Here is a 20,964-nt window from a genome sequence, read left to right as displayed (position 1 = left end):
ATGTAAAGGTGGCCATAGACGTAACAATTCGCGACATCGCCAAACGAGCGGATCTTTCCCCGATATGCCACTAAACTGCGTGGCTATATCGGGGGTAATTCGAGCGTTCGGCCGTATGGCCGAACGATCGAATTACGATGCGCCAAGCGGCTCCGACGGGTCGGTCGGGTAAAAATCCAACCTTCCCGATCGATATCGTGGCCAGATATCGATCGGGAAGACCCGTCGGAAGCCCCCATACACGGGCAGATAAGCTGTCAAATCAGTCCAAACGACCGATATCGGCAGCATTATCTGCCCGTGTATGGCCACCATTACAATGGGCGATGTTTGGGTCCCTTCAAAGGCACCCGATCAAAATTTTCCGTCCAGCCCGATCGACGAGCCAACCGATATCCAAGTCTTCTGCCGATATCGGTCCGCTCTTTTTCCACCATACACGCAACGAATATCGGACAAAAATTTGTTTCGTACTATATTATCTGTGCGTCTATGGCCACCTTAAGGGATCATAAAAGAGAGCAACCAGTATAAAGTATAACAAAGGGGAAGAAATCTTGCCCTGCAGAGGTTTTGTTGACTGGTGCAAAATGCAAGTGCAACACATCTTTTGGTAAATAGGAATATGTATGTGTTATGTATGTATATGTGTTTAGATTCACAAAAAGAGATGAACCTAGATGTAAATTTCTCTGTTTATTTTATAAATAATCTTCTAAATTGACAAGGATACTTTGGCATATCAATTGGTGCTAAACTACAACTCCCAGCATCACCTATGTAGCAGAGCTGGTTGAGGAATTCTGGGAGCAGTAGTCCCACAACAGCTGGAGGGCAGAAGGTTGTCTAACACAGCTCTGGACTTTACTTGCTTTAGCTTGATACATAATTTGTGTCTGTTCTGCTAGGCTTTTAAACTGACACGCTATATTCTGACAGCTTTTTAATATATATATTTGTAATATATTGCCCTGTTGCATTTTTACCTACAGAGGCTTCTCTTTCCTCCCCCTGAGAACATTTGATTCTCTTTCTGTGTGAGATCATTGGAGGAGGTGAAGGGAACCATGCAGTGTATTTGGGGAAGGACTTAACAATCTGTGCTGTTAATGTCTGCAATCAAGAGGGGACTGCGGGACTCAGGGCTGCTGCTCAGGATTTGGTGCAGGGAATAATCTCAAATCTGCAATCGCTATCCCTTGGTCTGGGAAGATCTGCATGTCGCCTGAAAGATCTGCACCATATCTTACCCTCTTCTGATCTCTGGTTCTCCATGGACTGACAGACGGAATAATCACTGGCTAAAGCACATTCATTAGCATCCGTGAAATCTCATTGTCAAGCCTAGGATTGTAGCAACCAAGCTAGGAAAATGACATCGCCGGCGAAATTTAAAAAGGATAAAGAGATCATTGCTGAATATGATACCCAAGTCAAAGGTATTGTCTTTTTTTCTGTTCACTGAATTGCTGAGTTATAGATTTCAGGGGCTTGGACAGAAATCTGTTGTGTTTTTGATTAAAAGAGAAATGCTGGATAGAGATTTGCAGCAGATTTTTGTGTGTTTGAAAGGGCTGGGCTGTGGTATGTTAGTCAGCGGAGCCTCCAGAATGCTTCGAGGGATTTTTATGCAGTAACTGGGTTATACGCCAGCATTAACCCTTTGTTAAAGGGAGTTAAAGCTACATTTTTTAGCAGTCTTCTTGCAATCTTGCATGTTTTTATGGTATGGTGTTTCTGTATTGTTCGCAAGTGCTTGCAGTATTTCCACCCACTTCCCCCAAAATACACAACCCCACTTCATGATCACAAGTGTTTTTGTTTCATTTCAGTGTAGTATTAAGCACACAGGACTATAACCTTCTGTGTTTGGGGCATAAATATATAGAGAGGGCTATTTTTATATCTATATCCATACAGTTATGAATATATTATTTATGAATAAGCATTTAAAAACTTCGCTGGTGATGATTCCTAAACTCAAAGGTGAGTAATCATATTCCTATAAGGAGAGAATGTCTGACATCATCCCTTGTACCATTGTGGAGATATTATTAGTTATTGTCTGTTTCCCTGTGAATGTGCATTGGAAATATAAATGAACATCCTGCATGCAGAGAGTATACAAGGTGTGGTTTAGAACATGTTGGGGAGTGCTCTTGTGACATCAGTATTAGGGTGCTGTTCTGTTTTTGTTTGTTGATGCAACCATGTTAGATATTTCACATTTCAATCATTCATATACATTTATTTTAACTTTGTCAATTTTAAGAGATCACTCATGTTGTTGTGGTTCATTTACTCAAAATAATAAAATTAAATCTACGGATACACTGATTCCCAGATTGGCCAAATATAAGACTTTTTTGCTGGATTTGTCTGAATCCCGATTCACGTGACTTTAGACTGGACAACTGAAGGTGATTTTTTTTTACGGTTTACTAATTTGACAAGGGATTTTGCAAACTAGCTATGCAAATTAGTGGTTTGATTCACTTTTGAAATTAGCTGAATCTTTTGTGCATTCGCATTTGGTCAAGTACTGAAGGAACAGATATAACTAACTGTGCAGTTTTCTGATGTCACAGGTATGAAATGGTAAGTAAATTAATATTCAGCAGTGCTGTAGCTACATTGAGGTGCTCCATCAAGTAATGTTTTGCTGCCTCAGTGCGCTTCGTAAGAGTAATACAGGGAGACGCCTTAGCGCCTCTCCTTAATTCCTTGTACAGACCTCCTAGTATTCTTTAGCAGGGCCTGGAATTGGCTTGAAGGGCATTTATCCTATAAAAAATTTTCCTGCACCTGCGGGGGGGGGGGGAACTCCCAGGACAGGCAGCCATGTTGTGGAACATGCATAAACATAATGAGTGATTGCCCTATGAGTGAGTAGGTTTGGGGGAAACGTTGAGAGCTTATGAGGGTGTTTTTTCTTGAAATAAATACTGTTGTTTCCCCTGGAATCTGGAGAGCGGGCTTCATTAGACTGCACGTTCAGTGGGGAAACAGTTTTTATATGATAGGTGCCTCTTAAGTTGGCAATAAACAAGTTGTTCTGGAGGGGCTAAACTGGCAGTTTATTGACCCATGTATGGTGCCTACCCAACCAATATGTGGCTGAAAATGTCCAGATATCCAATGTGCAGGTTAAACATTCCTGTTAGGCAGGGACCACATCAGTGCATTGATGGAGGCTTTTCCCTATGTGTCTCCTACAGATAAGCTCAATCTTGCCTAGCTTGTGGGTGGCCAAACCAGGCAAAGATTTTGTTGTTTTTTAATGATTTTGCTGTGTATGCTCAGCTTTAGTGGATTTTATTCACTAACTTTGATCCAATGTTTCCCATTTTAACATGATCTAAAATAGCTTTTGATCTATCTTGTATGAAAATCATCTTGGGGAAAACTTTATTTGCTATTTAATCCTTTTCTGCATTATGGTCAAATGTCTATGAAACCTATTTTCTAACACAAAAGGATATTCGTCTCTGATCATAAATTAAGCATAAATTAAGTGATAAAGACAATTGTTTTACTCATACCAGTACAGATGCTACATATTTATGTTATGCCTTGGGTTCTGCACAAGAATTGAAAAAAAATCCTGAAAGAATGCATTTAATATATTACAAAATACTCTCACATAAGCAAGCTGCATAAAAATATAATAAAAATACTCACTGAAGTAGTGCATAGCTGGTAGGTCAGTACACTGGGGGCACATTTAAGGGTTGGGGCACACTGGGAGATTCGGGGAGATTTAGTCTCCCGGCGACTAATCACATCTTCTTTGAGGCAACCGATCTCCCCAAACTGCTTCCCCCTGTCTTCTGCCTTCATTTTCCGAAGTCGCCCCCACAAGGAAACTTTGGGCGACTTTCGACAACTAAGCTCCGCAAGTACCATGCTGCAGGCGATTTTTCATTCTAGCAGGCGGAAGACAGGGGGAAGCAGTTCGGGGAGATTAGTCACCCCAAAGAAGAGGCGATTAGTTGCCGGGCGAATAAATCTCCCTGAATCTCCCAGTGTGACCTAAAACTGGCCATAGATACAAAGATTAGATCGTTCGAATCCTCGAATGATCGAACTTCCCCCATCTCCCGACCTGCCATTCAGATCAAGATCAAGTAGTAAAAGAACAGATCAGCTGATGTTTTGCCCCTGACAGCAATTGTACGAAAGTTATGTCAGACAAAGCTGGTCTCCCACAGAAAATCGTACGATCGGCAATACATGCAGAGAATTAATCGACAGCCACCAGAAATCTTTTAACCTGTCTGATCGACCAATCGACCGATCTCCGCCGGACGTAAAATGTCGGGACTCTCCACACACGGTCTGAAAATCTTACAAACCATCAAATCTAACTCGATTCTTACGATCGTATCTTTGCGCATATGGCCAGCTTTACCCTAAAGAGTTCTGTACTCACATCAAAGAGATGTGAGGAGAAAAAAAAAATCTCAGGGTCAAATCAGAAAAAGGCAGTATTTATTATTTAAGTAAATCGCGCTTATGCCAAACATATGTCCCTCTTTGTGTAAATCTTTTGTTAGTGAGGGGAATTCACAAAAGTAAAATAAGCTGATCTAGAGGTAAGAAATGTTGTTTAATATCAAATTTACAAAAAACTTAATTACATTTTTATGAAGAATCGCAATTGTACCCCAAGGCGTTAAATTGTAGTTACAGAATGGGAATTTGGAGTACTACATTTCTCCTTACAATTTTATAGTACAGTTTATGCCAGATTAAAGTTCTTGCAATTTTTTTTGCATTAACATAATTTTGCTAGTGTCAATAACATCAAATTCTGCAAGATGCCAATTTAATTCTAACTTTGGCATAGGGTGGCGTAAAAAGAAAAAAGTTGGTTTTCAGATGGTTGTGAATTTGCCTTTTGATGGTTTTCTGACGTAAAATAATATTTTTACACTAAATTTGTAATAGTCACGTTTGTGAAGTCTCCCCCCCCCCCAGGGAGATTACTGAAAATTATTTCTTACAAGGACCAAGCATGGAGTAGATTACATTTAGCTAAAGAAACACAGAAAAACATAGATTTACAGGCAAAAAATTAGAGGTTGTTGAACAAGGAGTATACTACCCCTTTAAAGAGTTTTTACATCTATCATAGTATTGATACTACTATAGCATAGCATGGAAACCAGTGCAACAAGCATCAGAATTTAATGATTAGCCCTGTAGCGTCATCTTATATTACATGCCAACCTAATTTTCTGATTTATAATTTGCAACAACCCTTAAACTTACTTTCTCAACAGCTTTTTTTTTTTTTTAAATCATTTTAGTTGAGGTTCCTAACTGACTGTTTTGCCAACCTGACTGTCCCATCTCAGCCTGTCAGTTAAAGTTTCTAATGCTAATGGACTTCTGCTTCACAAATATGGCAGCCCCCTCATAGACCGGCACGGGGAGTCAGATGGGTAATGTAAAAGCTTTGAGCAAATACTTTATGGCAAAATAATAGGTATCAATACTTGATACCTATTATTTTGCCATAAAGTATTTGCTCAAAGCTTTTACATTACCCATCTGACTCCCCGTGCCGGTCTATGAGGGGGCTGCCATATTTGTGAAGCAGAAGTCCATTAGCATTAGAAACTTTAACTGACAGGCTGAGATGGGACAGTCAGGTTGGCAAAACAGTCAGTTAGGAACCTCAACTAAAATGATTTAAAAAAAAAAAAAAGCTGTTGAGAAAGTAAGTTTAAGGGTTGTTGCAAATTATAAATCAGAAAATTAGGTTGGCATGTAATATAAGATGACGCTACAGGGCTAATCATTAAATTCTGATGCTTGTTGCACTGGTTTCCATGCTACCATGTAGACATTATCAGTATTAATTACTACTCTGCCTTATAGTGTGACATTTAAATTCTATATGTACTGTATATTGTAAGTGGGTCCCTAAGCTCAGTAAGTGACAGCAGCACAGAGCATGTGCAGTGAATCAGCAGAAAAGAAGATAGGGAGCTACTGGGGTATCTTTGGAGGCACATATATTTACTGTGGTTGCATTGGGCTGGTACAGAAGCCCAAAACATAATGTACAGCATTTCTTGCCTACTTCTTTAGTTCTCCTTTAAGAGGTAGTAAAACAAAAACACATGATGTGCTTACTGAAGTTGAACAGTATTGGCAGACTAATATACGTTGATGGTTTCATCCTAAAGGCCTCCATACATGGGCTGATAAAAGCTGCCGTCGGATCAAGTCGGCAGCTTATTGACCCGTGTGTGGGGCCCTCCAACGGGCTTCCCCGAAAGTCGGCCAGATGTCGAACGGCAGGGTTAACAATCCGACCACCCATATTGCCTCCATTCTGATCCGATCATTGGGCCCTAGGTCCCACGATTGGATCAGCCCAATACCGTCCACCTTTCAAAAGGAAGCACACTTTTTATCTTCTTAAATTACAGGTATGAGGTCTGTTATCTTGACAGATAACAGCCATAATGATCTAAAGCAGTGCTGTCCAACTGGCAGCCCGAGGGCAACCCTCCCTTGTGTAGACCCCAGGTGAAAGCTTCCTGCTAGTACATCTTAGAGTGGTCCTGATAGGTGTCTCCTGCTCTATTTTGCCTTCCTGATGCTCCCTGTGTATGCCATACCCTGCATGCCCTATGCTCCCTGTGTGTGTCATACTCTGCCTGCCCTATGCTCCCTGTGTGTGCCATACTTTGCCTGTCCTACTCTGCCTGTGTGTGCCATACTCTGCTTGCCCTGTGCTCCTTGTGTGTGCCGTACCCTGCCTACCCTATGCTGCCTTGGTGTGCCATTGTGCCATACTCTGCCTGTATGTGCCATGCTCTGCCTGTGGAAGATAAGCCTGGTATTTGTTCTGGAGGTTTGTTAGCATTTGAAAATTATTGTTAGGGGCTGGGGGGGGGGGTTTTGCTGTGTTATCCACAGGGGAGGATGAGGCCTATGGATTTAATTTTCACATATTGGTGATAAGTGATATCCCTGCAGTGAGCACCACAATTTGGTTTTTTGGTGTGCTATGACAATTATTGTGTACATGGTCTTGTGGTAACTTAGGTGTGTTTTAAAGTGGGTGTGGTTTAAAACAGGAGTGGTCAACACTGGCTTCCTTTATCGGCCCTCTACCACGTAGGCCAGAAAAATTCCGGCACTCAGTGCCACAGAAGTGGGGACAGCACTGATCTAAAGCATGGCATGGCATTAAATGTACGTGATGCTAGTTAAAGCAGCATAAATCCTTTTCATTTCAGCAAAGGGGTTAAACTTGATGGATTTGTCTTTCGAGTCCCACTGTATGTTACACATGAATTCATGTCTCCATGAACAAGGAAAAATTTAAATTTGGTTTTTGTTTTATTAATTTCAGTGAAACCGGATTACGTTATTAGTGTGCACACAAATGAAAAATCCCACCTTCTTTTGAATTCCTGCTTATTAAATGTCAGAAGGCATACGCCTTAATGCTGTCAGTCTTGACTGTTCTAGCAAATGCTCTTATGTAGAAACTGTTTCAAAATAACAGTGCTTCATATATGTTAAAAAAAAAAAAAAAATCAGATTTTTTAATACATTTTCACATTTAATGATTTAAAAAGTGAAGTGTTTTGTTCTTATGTATACCTGTATAAGACATATTTGGATGAATCTGAAATTTTTATTTAAATAAAAACGTAAGTGGAATTAGCTACACTGTTACTTAATCTTATCGTCCCAGAATAAGCTCTTGAAGCTATTGAATGAAGAATATTGTTTCAGAACCAGTTATGAGCTTTGGTTTTATTAAATTTTCAATTGAAGATAGAAAGTAAACATTATTAAAGGGATGCTAGAAACACTCCATAAACAGCATGGTGACCAATCAGTTAAAGAGGTAGAATACCTCATGTTCAGAATCAGTTCTCTGAAGCGCTTCTGCTGAACATACTATTTGCCTATTGTTTAAATCACAAAAAAGGTGAAACAATATGGTGTTTGCTATTTCTTGAGCTAAATGTGACAAACAGGGAAATTGAAGCTACTCCATGTTTGGTCCTTGTGAGGCAGATAATTAGGTTACTAGAGAATATATAATCCTCCCCTGCATAATAAACTTTTGTTTAGCTGTAATCTGGTAATCTAAATATAAGGACCAAATATGGAGTAACTTCAGTTGCCCTGTTTATCTGAAATCATAACAAAACAATACTTTTGTTAAAAGGTGTGTTTGGCACAAGCCCTATTAATTGAACTTGTGGTTAGAAGGGTATATGCGGGTCCTTTAAAAATCTGTGTATTTACACTCATTCAACTAAAGCAATGGTAGGAAAATCCTATATGCCCTCTTTTATTTTAGAACTGGTATGGCAATTTACCCAATATTTTGGCTGGATTTGTAAATCGTTGAAACATACTTAAAGCTGTGCATTTTTCCTTGGTGATATTCCCAGCACCACCTGCCATACCCCCTCTTTCCAAGCAAACTTCAAAGAGCCTAATTTTTTTACAGAAGATGAGGGGTTTGGATAATATGACTAAGCTTCCCTTTATGGGGTTTGTTGTAGTGTCTTGACACCTGGAGGGCATTTTTTTTATGTTCATCTTTGTAACGCTCATTAAGATGAAAAGAAATATCTTTCCAGGCCTGTAAACCATTATTCCTCTGTCTTGTTAATTCGTTTTTTGTGTCATTTTTGGGGGTTGTGTACAAGAGAGGGGCTTGTATTTTTTCATGCCTAGTACGTTTCTTACACAATTGATGCTGGCTTATCTAGTGAGAGAAGGAAAAAATTCTGCTCTCAAAATGCATTGAAACAGGATGAGTCTGTTTTGGCAGCTAATGTGTTATAATAATACTATTACACCCAACTTTAGATGTTACCAGCCGCACCCAGAATCATGAACACTGCTCCCCATTCAGATTCTGATGGGTAGGGTATAAGCTTGCCACTAGCTGATGTATGCACTTATAAATACTGTGTCTCTCTCTCTGCCTTTTTATCTTTCTCTCATTCAGCAATGTTTCTTTTTTGCAGTAAACATTCATTTCATTGTGCTATATTGAGAGATATACTTATTGGGTAATGTAGTAAAAAGTTTTTCCTAGGCCTGTCAACAGCTATATAACTGGACACATGTTTGAAAAATAATATCTCATTGATTGCTATAGGTTACTAGACCTAGGTTACTAGATGCAGATTTAGATACTCGAGATCTAGTTTGCTTCATTGACCCCCTTATCCTCACCTGTAGGAAGGAACCAATCAGCAGCTAGACTGACCTGATGGGGAACTGAAGCCTGTCATGACATGGACCAAAGCAGATCTATAGGGAGCTCCAATAAAGGGGTTGTTCACCTTTCAACACCTATTTCAATTCAGTTGGTTTTAGATTGTTCACCAGAAATAAAGACTTTTTCCATTTACTTTCTGTTTTCTATGTGTGACTGTTTTTCTAATATAAGTGTAAAGTCTAATTTTCACCTTCTAAATCAGCTCTGAGAGGGGGGTCTCTGACTCTCTAAACTATTCTTAATTGATACATTTGTTATCTTTGTCCCTGCAGAGCAGAATCTCTAGGTTTCATTAAAGGGAGCTGTTAGAATTGATACAATAGTTAGTGATACTCCAGAGATAATGCTGAGAAATATATCAACTAAATGTTGCAAAATTCTAACAGTTCGGAGTCTGCTGACAGACTCAAACACCAGAGACCAGGACATTAATGGGGTGGTTCGCTTTCAAACAACTAGTTGTTTTCAGAAATAACGACTTTTTTCAATGACTTTCTATTTACTATGTGTGACTGTTTTTCTAATATTGAAGTGTAAAGTGTCATTTTTTTTAAAGCAGCTCTGGGAGGGGGGACCCTGTAAACTGTTCTAAATGGATACATTTAGTTTCTTATCTGTGTCCCTGCTGAGCATAATACCTGAGTTTCATTACAGGCAGCTGTTAGAATTGATACAATTGTTGCTAATACTCCAGAGATGCTTTTGAGAAATGTATCAAGTAAATGTTGCAAAACAACTGAATTGAAAAAAAGTGATTGGAAGGTGAACAACCCCTTTAAACTTGAAACTGGAATAACGGTAAAAAATGGAAAGCAATTGAAAAAAGTCTTTATTTTTGGAGAGCAATCTGAAAACAACTCAACTAGAAAATTAAAAATTTTAACCCAAAATTAAACCTGCACCATGTATTATTATTCATTATTGCCTACATGTTTAGGAGGGGTTTTGGTTATGTTGTATATCTCGTTTAAGTACCCATTAGACTCTTAAGTTGCTCTATCATCTGCAGTGATACAACACTGTGTAAATGGGTTGGTAGGATGCAGAAGGTGTTTACATAAGTCAATTCAGTAAGAGTAGCGCAGTCTGTTATTTTTGTTTATACAGTAATGTTTTGTAAAGCAAAATTAAAGTTGACATGTTGCTCCATCATGAGCACCAACATATGTTTTCACTGTAGCGAATCAAGTCCAAAAACTGAATTGGCAATTTGCTACTTATACCACTGATGAAACAAAGTGTATGAAAGTTAAGAGCCACACAGACTTCTAGGAGCCAGTGAGATTTCCTTTTTCTTTTGGAAGGAGATAACGGTCGCCTGTTTGGACAAAGAAAAGGTGAAGAATAAAATATGGCATCGGCCGTGTATTCCAGGAGTCTGCTGTTTTTTTTATTTCGTCTCCTCATAACAATATATCCAGATCATCATTATAAGAATCCAGTTGCATCATGTAATATTGGTATTTGCAGTCCCCACGCCCTTTCTGTCACCAGTTGGCGGAATGCCAACTTTTCCTTCTTTATAAAACTACCAGTTTAATTCATATTTTATGAAACTGTCCATAGCTTCTTCATTATCCTCTCTCCTAAGCCAGACAGAGCATCTTCCCATCTGTGCAATTCTTTATTCAATGGAGCACATTTTACAAATGAAAGCCCTGAAAATGGTTTATGATTTATTTATTTTGGCACTCTGCCTAAGTGACAGCATCCATTCAGTCTCCTTCTTTCACACAATTCCCCTTTACCCTTTTTTTTTTCAGTAATACTACAGAGAATATACCGTAATTTAGTTTATTCTTGGAAAAGTGGCTTTAACAATACTTGGGTAGAAAAAAAGCAAGGCTCATGACTCATTCAGAGAAGTACCCGTTTTCTGCTTAGGCTAAAAATTTTACTTTTTTTTAACTGGTGCCTTTGCAATACTGGAAATAGCTTAATGAAGTTGCTACCCATTACTAAATGGTAAATGTGCAATGGATGCAGGTATAGTATGGCACTGTACTTGTAAAGGAATAAACATATCTTAATGCAACTGTCATCAACTCCAATTATGAATTCTCCCTGGGCATTTTTTTGGTACTCCGTAAGGACAAGGTCACATGGGGCGTTTTTACTTTGCATTTTGAAAACAGTGTATTTGAGCGACAATACGCACAAAATGAAACCCTACTAAAAAAATGGAATATGCACTATAGCAATTCCCGCAGGGCTCTTGAGAGCCAGCATCCACCAAGAGACTCCAGGATTTGCATTTATCAGCTGAAACACCAATACGGCAAGGAAACTCCATATTGTTGCAGGAATTGAAAAAAAGGCTATATGGCACAGGATAAATAATGGATAACAGATAACATTATGTTCTACAGAGCTTATCTGCTGTGTAGGACCTTTGAATAGCTGCTCCAAGGCTACACAGCAGCTTATTTATATAAACAATAGTAGTTTCTGAAGCAAACACAGCAGTATAATGCAGTGGGCAACCCTGCATTATATTTTTATTACTTTAAAACAATTTCACTTTTTGATGTTATGATCCTTTAAGGGCATTGAAACATTTTGTGCCTTAAGCTACTAAAACTTATGATTTAAAGGGTAAGGCATTTTTAGTAGCATAAGGCCCAAAATGTTTCAATGTTAGTGATGGGCAAATCTGTCCCATTTCGCTTCCCCGAATAATTCACGAAACGGCAAAAATTCATTGAAGTTAATGGGCATCAAAATTATTTTGATGTGAGAGCCAATCTTTATACACCCCACTATTTTGCCAAATACATTAAATTCAATAATTTTTATGCACGACAATTTTTATGCACGCAATAATTTTGACGCGTGACAATTTTTTTTTAACGTAGCAGATTGTTTTTCACTATTTTCTATGCAGAAAATAGTGACGGACAACGAAAATGCGGAAATTCGCTACAAATCCATGCCTGCTGAATTCATACGCCCATCACTATACAATGTCCTTGATATATTGATATTGGTTTGAGTGCAGAGGACCTCTTGTATTTGTCAATGTGAATTGTGTGATCACAACCTCATTGCACCCCCCGCTTAATGTTTTGGGGCTGCATGCTTATATATTTGTGTGTGCAAATGAACAATGAAACTTTTTATATATATATATATATATATATATATATATATATATATATATATATATATATATATATATATATATATATATATATATATATATATATATATATATATATATACACACACCAGTAGAATTAAAAACACCCTGGAATTGTTAAAACAAGAAATAAAAAAACCCACACGTGCATGTAATATATGTGATTTTAAAGCTTTACAGCATTAAACATTTTTAACATGTTAATTTTAATTTTGTCATCCTTACCTGGTCATGCGACATTTGAAAATGAACACACACAACATCATGTATTTGTGTATATGTACTTTTTACAGGTGTGGGATACATCTGGAATGCTTGGGACCTGGGGTTTTCCCTATTTAGTTGTATTCCTGCCTTAAAGGAGAAGGAAAGGTCACTAGAGGTGCTAATTTGTTATCATACCCCCCCCCCCATATTAGCAGCAACATATTCTGCATCATTGCACCATAAATGGTTTTATAAATTGAGTATACAGATTACATAGAAAAAAAAATAAAATGTGTGAAATAAATAGCCACCAATAACCACTTGCCCATCATGTTTAATGGTAATAATAATGTTGAAGCTCAAAACAGCTGAAAAAAACTTGCAATAGAGGATACTGAAAATTGACACTCAATTGTGTACACTCTCAAAAATGCACATAAAGACAAGTTTTGCAACCATGTATCATTGCTTTAGAGTGAAATGGGCAGCAGCTATTGTGTACCAGATGTGTTTTTTTTTCTTCATGTGTGCCTTGACTGACATGTAATATTGGTTTATGAAGGAATGTTCTTTGTTTACTGCATATTTGCATATTCATTGTTCCATTGCCATAAGAAGCTAATATATGTAACAGGATTAAAGTGCAATGCACAATCCCCTAATGAATACTGAAATGTTAAACTTTTACCTTAAGCTTTCCTAGAAATCTGATACAGTGAAATGAATCCCCTCTTCCTTTAAACACTCATTTTGACATTGAACCTTTTGTCTGTTCACCAATTTTTTATCAAAGGGAGCAGAGTTCATAGTAAGGGAGGGTAAAGAGGGCCATTAACCCCTCAGATAACCACCTCACGCTACATTTGGCCATGGACTGTCAGTTGGATCAAGGGAGGAACTTTTTTTTTTGCACGTGTGATACATACCAAGCTGTTTGAACATATTCCAATGCTGAGTTTGCTCTATATGCTTTTCATTTGGCTTTGGTATGAGGATCCCACCCAATACTAAGACTCTGAAATTCCAAACATTGCCAAGAACTAACGTTTAAATTGCATTTTGGCATCTGTACATGCCTGCAGAATTTTGCAGATGCACATAATTAGGCATTTTAGGTTTTTTTTCCTCAATAAAACATAGTTCCCTGTGTACCTAAATCAAAAATGGAGAAAATAGACTCAGACATGGGCATTTTTCTTCTTAGTAAATTAAGCATGTTTAGCCAAAAAGCCACTGTTGGCATGTAGAGCTTCTGTTTGATATTCGTTAAGGTATCAAAATTGTACATTAGGAGTCTCAAGGGCTCCAGTGTGTTCCTCCATGGAATCTGTATGGTCTTTAACTTTCACAATAACCTTTTTTGTTTGCTAACCAAGCAACTTTTCTTGGTGTGTGTTTTTTTTAAATGCTCATTGTTTATAATGGATGAATTCCAGTAGTAAAGCACAGAAAGCAAAGATCAATTATGTTTGGCTCTGTGGCATTGCTTGATCGACTGTATTGTTTATCAAAGCCTTATTTTTCCTAACATCCGCAAAGTGTTAACAAATTGATTCATTTTTGAAAGTGTCACTATGAAAATGATACCTCGTCACTTGACGAGATCGTAAGCTCTTGGGCAAAGATTCAGGGAACTGATATAGAATTTCTGTAATGTGCTATGGAATATGTTGGTGCTGTATAAATAAAGCATAATGCTTCATGACTTAACATTTCAGTGTTTAGTTATTGATAGAGTTTGATATATTAATATCATGGACTGATGAGTAAAGCTTTGTCAGAGAACATCAGTATAAATCAATAACCATTCAGAGAGTTGACAACAAAGCTTGGTGAACGTCTACAGTGAAAAATGAGCAGAAAATATAAACTGATTAATGGTGTGCTATTTGAAAACACAAGTTTGACTGTGAATTAATCCATTTAATCTTTGGGAGCTGCGATAATGCTTGACTTCGACTAAATTACCTTTTTAGGAAAGTGGCAGAACGCTTCCTTTTAAATTGTGCGAGAGAAACCATCCAAAATCCCTTGTCATTGCCTGTAATGTAAATCACTGTGGGTAAGTCATTCCAATCATGTAATTTGCAAAAATGCATTGGTGGGCATTTTTATTAGATTTTTAAAACTTACCTGCATCAATGTACATTGCATGCAATGACAAGTAATTTCAGACATAATGTTGCCCACGACTGAACTGCCCCATCTGCCATCTCCCTAAAATGGTCATAAATAGATAGTATTGTTTTTTGACTGCTTGCTATTTATAAATGCCTGTGCCAGAATGCATAGTGCAGCCACTCTGTTAATAACTGAATAATAGTTGTTCCTCTTCGTGGGTGACTGAATCTTCACCATGTGTTTTCATTGCAATGTAACAGAACAAATTAGAAATGTCTGTGCAAAAATTCCAAATGCCTGCAGCTGCTTTAACCAAGGGGCATAATTTGCCTTAAACATTGCTACTTTTTAAAAATAACAAACCGAATAACCATATAGTTGTCTTAATTTGAAAATTAAGATATAATTGGATACAAAACAATCCTATAGGGTTTAATTAATGTTTAAATTATTTTAAAGTAGATTGAGGGTAGGGACACACTGGACGATTTGTCGCCAACGTTTTTAAAAAGCAAATCGCGGCGACAAGACGATCGTCTTTTTTGAACAGACGATTCACAGCGACTATTGGCACAGAGCGATTTGTATCCCATTACTCTGTGCGGTACGTGCTCCACCCAAACCGGAAACGGTTTGTGCTTCCCGCTGTAACCTGGCGTCTTTACGTGCTTGCGTCATTGCGTTCGCATTGTAATTTTAATACAATTGCTGCTACTTATCTGTATGTGTGTGGGTGTCTAGGAGATTTCAGTGCTTTTCTAAGTACATGCTATTTCTGATAAATCGCTCGGAAAAGGGTCTCAGTGCGTTTTGGAGCTACAGGCGATTCACAAACGCGCTGTGGGCACAGGAGCTGGCGTCTTTCATTTGTTTTTGTTCAGAGACAAAACGAGCGATATGTCGCCGCAATTTGCTTTTTAAAAACGTTGGCGACAAATCGTCCAGTGTGTCCCTACCCTTAAGGTATGGCAATCCAAATTACAGATGACCCCTTGTCCGGAAAACCTCAGGTCCTGAGCATTTTGGATAACCGGTCCTATACCTCTTCTGCAATCTTGTTCACCTTGCTCGTTTTTACATCTGAGACATATATGATGTTGATGGTAATTCAGGGGCCAAAAAAGCTACTTTCTTGAGACATGTCAGTGCTATAAGAGATTAGTTGCATGTTCTTTGTGTGAACCTATTTGGCAGGTGTTTGCCTGCAGACTTGGGATCTACTGATTTGGACAAAACTATAAAATTCTCTACAAAAGAACTGGCATAATGAACAGAATCCAGACCCTATTTTCCATATTAATATTTGAGAACAATATACAAAGGTGCATAACTGCAACAAAAAAAAATTGCATAATATTAACAAAAATGGGTTTCAGTTGTCCAGCTTTAAAGACACATGACTTTAAGGTTTATGTTTGCTTTAGTTGAAGGCTGTGGACTTTGTCAAATCCAGCAAAAAGTGCATGCATTTGACAAACTCACAGCAGGCACAGCAGCAGGAATACATACTTGTCACTAAGAGAGCATAAAACTCCCTGCACTACTTGTAGTACCAAACAATTGATGGAAGCTCAGCAACAGAATTGACATTAGTAGACTCGCCTACTGGTATACCCCTTCATAACCAATACTGTGCTACTTTCTTGAATTGTATTCACCTAGCTACTAAAGTCATCAAAATCTGCCATAGTTAATCTGAGTTTAATGTATATGAGCACTGTGTATATAATCCTTATGAGAAATGTAAATCCTTCATCAAAACCGCATAGCGATCCTGGGTGTTTAGTTGCCGGGCAGTTAATAGTGGGCATGGACAAAATGCTTGAAATTGCTCCCCGTTGATTTAAACAGCAATCACCTTCCACATGAACGCACCCACAATTTAAGACAATTGCTGTTCAAAGCAGTTCTGTTGCCTTTACATTGTTTTATTAATTACCAGGGCGATAAAAAGCTCAAAATTGCCTTAAAAAAAAAAAAAAAAAAAAAAAAAGGAAGAAAAGGAGCATTTGATATTATCTACTTGTTAATGCATTTCTCATGGCTAAATTCTTCTGTTTTATGCTGCAGTGAATAGTAGCCTGTGTCAAATTGGGAGGAGATTTGACTGGTAGCCCTGTATTGCTAATCACTGGGAAAACACCACAGGGGTGAAATTGCCCAGCAGGTTGTCAGGTAGCCATGGAGATGATTTAATGTTGAGGCTTCTTGTTGCCTTTATCCCATATGACAGCTGTTGACCTTTTGAAGTAAAAGGTCAGAAGGTCAATGGCTCCACACCATATAAAGGGGTCAAAGTGGTGCGGTATAAAATATTTGCTTAAAATACAACTGTGGATGGGTGACACGTCTATACTACACAGCGGGGTCTCACAAAGTCAGAGCAGGATGTCTGAAAAACATTTGTGCACAAAAGTACAGAATAAGATGCTCGAGATTGAGATGCCAGCCTCATGTGGCGTGTAAGGCATTACCCCATATGTAATAAAAGGCACAAAGTTTGACCTGGTGCACTAATCCATAGTTTGCTTTTAATCAGGTTTACTTTAAATGCTACCTGCTGATTGGTTGTTTTGGGTTACCAAGCCTCCTAGACAAACTTAATATCTTTTATTACATAACCCCTTTGCTGGAATTAAAGTCTGTAATTAAACATTAAGCAGTGGGGCCAGGAATGTTCCTTTTGATTTGGGATTTTGACCTACAGACATTATACATTTCATTATACATATATTAAATAAGAAGTGTCCTGCTAGCAGCCTCAGTTGTGTATGCACACCACTGCAGTATAACAACTCATTGACTGCAGGTTGCACTTAATCTGTCAGGTCATGGAATCAGTGAGGACTTGGTTATACTGAAATTTAAAAATGTTGTAATCTGATTATTTCTTTACATGGACAAACAAAATGGGAGTGTGTTTTCATAGAGCAGTGGAATGCAGCATGTTGCCAGGATGCATACGTTAGCATGTTTATATTGGCCAGATATAACGATGGAGCTGTGTCTGGGGAGCCCTCCTACCCACACATTACTTGTCTCTAGGATTCTGGCAGTGACACATGCAAACAAGTACATTTGTACCCTTGAATGGTGTAGAACAGTGGTTTCCAAACTGTGGAACTTGCCTCCACAAAGGAGTGTACAGTGGGTGGGAGTTGAAGTTGAAGGCCAGTTCGGGTGTTTTGGGTGAATGTCTATTTGTGTGTATATTTGCAGCCATTCACCCATAACCACTGATATTTTATGAATAAAAACAGCAGGGGGTTAGTTAATTAAATTACTAAGTTTGTACCAGATCTCTGGACCCAAATCAAATGTTTCCTTTCAAATAGGTGACAACTAATTGCTATCTCCAACTGACGTTAACAATTTGCCCTTACCCCCGGGCTGTTTTTTAAAAGGAAAACTTTTGCATTTTTTTTAAATTAAAAAATGTTTCCCCAAAAGCTTATGGAGTCTCTTTCATACAGTGTGATTGAATTGAGCAAGATTAAAGACCAGCTACTTTGGGGGCGGGCTACATGTAGAGGAGGAAAGACGTGATAAACAGAGCTCCGTTCTGGAACCCACTAACAGCCCATAATAAGTGCATCCTGAGGGCTGAGTACCTCATCTGCGAATCCTCCTACCACTCCGCCGACTGCCCAGCACTGAAAAGCAAAGTTGGAATAAGCAGAAACCGCACTCAAACGCCAAAACCGAGGCGCGTACAAGCAGAGGGAAAAATCCAAGATGGTGGCCACAGGCGTTCTGTAGACGCAGCACAGCAGCAGCAAGGTGAGCAGCGCACCCACGATATAGGCGCTCAAGCTGCACATAAACTGGAGCGCTTTGCTCGTGAGCCTAGTGATAGGGGCAGCAGGAACACAGCTAACCCCCCTGTTCTGGAGGTGGCCGGCGAAACCATGCAGGAGCCCCAAGTTCCAGTGGAGCTGGGGGAGGGTGCAGGCACGCAATGGGCAGCCTCACTAGAGACTGGAGACATAGCAAATAGCTCTGCCTCTACCCTGCTGGAAAGTAACACCCTGGCTGAAATAGTATCCCTGCTACACAGCAATCATGCCACCACTATTGGTAAAATGGATGAACTTCGTTCAGACTTTATTATACTTTGGCATGACATACAGAACATTAGAGAACGCACCCAAGAAGTTGAGAGACGGGTGGGGGAACTTGAGGATACAGTTAACCCTTTCCAAGAACTGATACAGTCCATGGAACTAAGACTGGCTAACACGGAGGCGAAAGCAGATGATCTTGAAAACAGGCTAAGACGCAACAATATTAGATTGCTTGGCCTACCAGAGAGAGCAGAGGTAGGTCGCCCTGAGGTTTTTCTAGAACAGTGGCTCCAGAGAACCTTCCCATCGATAACCTCACCTACATTTGTAATTGAACGCGCCCATAGGGTGCCTGGCAGATCTCCTCCACCGGGAGCCCCCCACGATCCATGATTGCACGACTCCTCATCTACAGAGACAGGGACAAAATACTACAGGAAGCACGGAACAAAGGGGACATCATGTATGAAAACTCCAGAATATCCGTCTACCTGGACTACTCGATCTAAATCCGTAAACAACGTATGAAGTTTGCAGAAGTTAAGAAACGGCTGATACAACTGCAGCTACCATATGCAATGCTTTACCCAGCTAAACTGCGGGTGGTTGATAAAGGCCAAACCCACTTCTTTACAATGGCCAGGGAAGTGGATGCATGGCTGGATAACAGACCTGGGAGATCTCCACGCAGATAAGTATGAGATAAATCCCAGCACAACCTTATTCTATGGTGACGTACTTGCAAAATTATACCTTAGGATGTACACATATATATCCTGTGAGGGTGCCGGTACGGGGCCACCACCCATAACTGACACTGAAGAGAATGTCTTTACCTATTGAGACTCTGGTCTTGTTACTTTTACTGATTCGAACAGTTCTTGGGAGTCAGATCCACTACAGGTTGGGGTTGCTGGTGGATAGGGTGCAGGTAGGGGAAGTTAAACAGTGCTTTACTGATCTTGTTTGCAACGCACCACGAGAGACTTTATATGTTGTATGGACTATCATACCTGGTGCCAAAAAAGAAAACACTATGACGTTGAAGGTTGGAAGGGTAATGGGAAGTTATATTGCAGATCATATACTATCTGATTGTAAATGTATAGCATTAAGTTAATGTTTTGGAATGTTAGGGGCCTGGGTGACCCGATAAAAAGGGATCTGGTGAACAAGTTCCTGAGAAAGCAGAACCCACAAATAATACTGCTTCAAGAGACACATTTAGACGGGGGTAAACTCACGACACTTAAAAAACCGTGGGTAGCGGCAGCATATCATGCACCTTATTCCAGCTACTCTAGAGGGGTGTCCATCCTCATAACAAAAACATGTACGTACACCCTGCATACTGTAATATCTGACCCTGGGGGAAGGTTTCTGATAATACACCTCTCTATTATGGGCAGACAATGGACGATTGCCAATATATAAATCCCACCACCATTCACAGATTCTATACTGTATATGGTAATGAGCAAAATCTCTACACTACCCATGGCCCCTATAATACTTATGGGGGACTTTAATAATGTACTCAATAAGGACCTGGACAGACTATCAATACCCACCAGATCTGATCAGGCACTATTGAAATGGGTGGACAGGTTTCACTTAACAGACCTGTGGAGAGTCCCCAACGAAGGGGTTAAACAGTTCACTTGCTTTAGCTCTCCCCACAGTACCCTCTCTCGTATAGACCTAGCATTGGGGTCACCAGAGGTTGCACGTGCAACTATGGGAATTCAAATTCTAACCAGGGGGATCTCAGATCACTCTCCCATTAGTCTTACTATCCAAGTCTGCCCTGAACTCCAGGATAATACATGGCACCTGAGTCAACACTGGATAAATCATCCAGATCTGATAACACCTATAGCCTCCTCAATTACAGAATTTGTAGCAATAAATGCAGGAACAGCTACCGACTCAGTGGTCTGGGACGCTCTTAAAGCGTATATTACGGGGGAGTATTCCATGCTAATACGACAGGCCAAGAAACAAGCCGTGTTACATATGGAGGGGAAACAACAGGAAGTGGAGTCTACAGAAGCTCAGTATGTAGCCAACCCAAATCCGGACACCATGGCTGCGTGGCAAAATGCACAAGCAGCACTCCTCCTAGCTCAAACGGAGGCGGTTAAGAAAAGTATCAT

General features: G+C 39.4%; 1 protein-coding gene across 2 annotated transcripts in view; it reads left to right on the top strand.

Annotated features, from left to right (window-relative positions):
• srgap2.L (SLIT-ROBO Rho GTPase activating protein 2 L homeolog) overlaps nucleotides 1–20,964 on the top strand; it is a 107,198-nt gene that overhangs the window by 4,095 nt on the left and 82,139 nt on the right. For both annotated transcript variants that reach the window (XM_018245200.2, NM_001094430.1), the window contains 1 exon segment: nucleotides 993–1,439. In XM_018245200.2, coding sequence (XP_018100689.1) covers nucleotides 1,373–1,439 — 67 coding nt within the window. In that variant the 5' untranslated portion in view covers nucleotides 993–1,372.

Source organism: Xenopus laevis, chromosome 2L (assembly GCF_017654675.1).
Source record: "Xenopus laevis strain J_2021 chromosome 2L, Xenopus_laevis_v10.1, whole genome shotgun sequence".
In the NCBI taxonomy this organism is placed as follows: domain Eukaryota; kingdom Metazoa; phylum Chordata; class Amphibia; order Anura; family Pipidae; genus Xenopus; species Xenopus laevis.
This window is presented reverse-complemented; position numbering and strand designations above follow the sequence as displayed.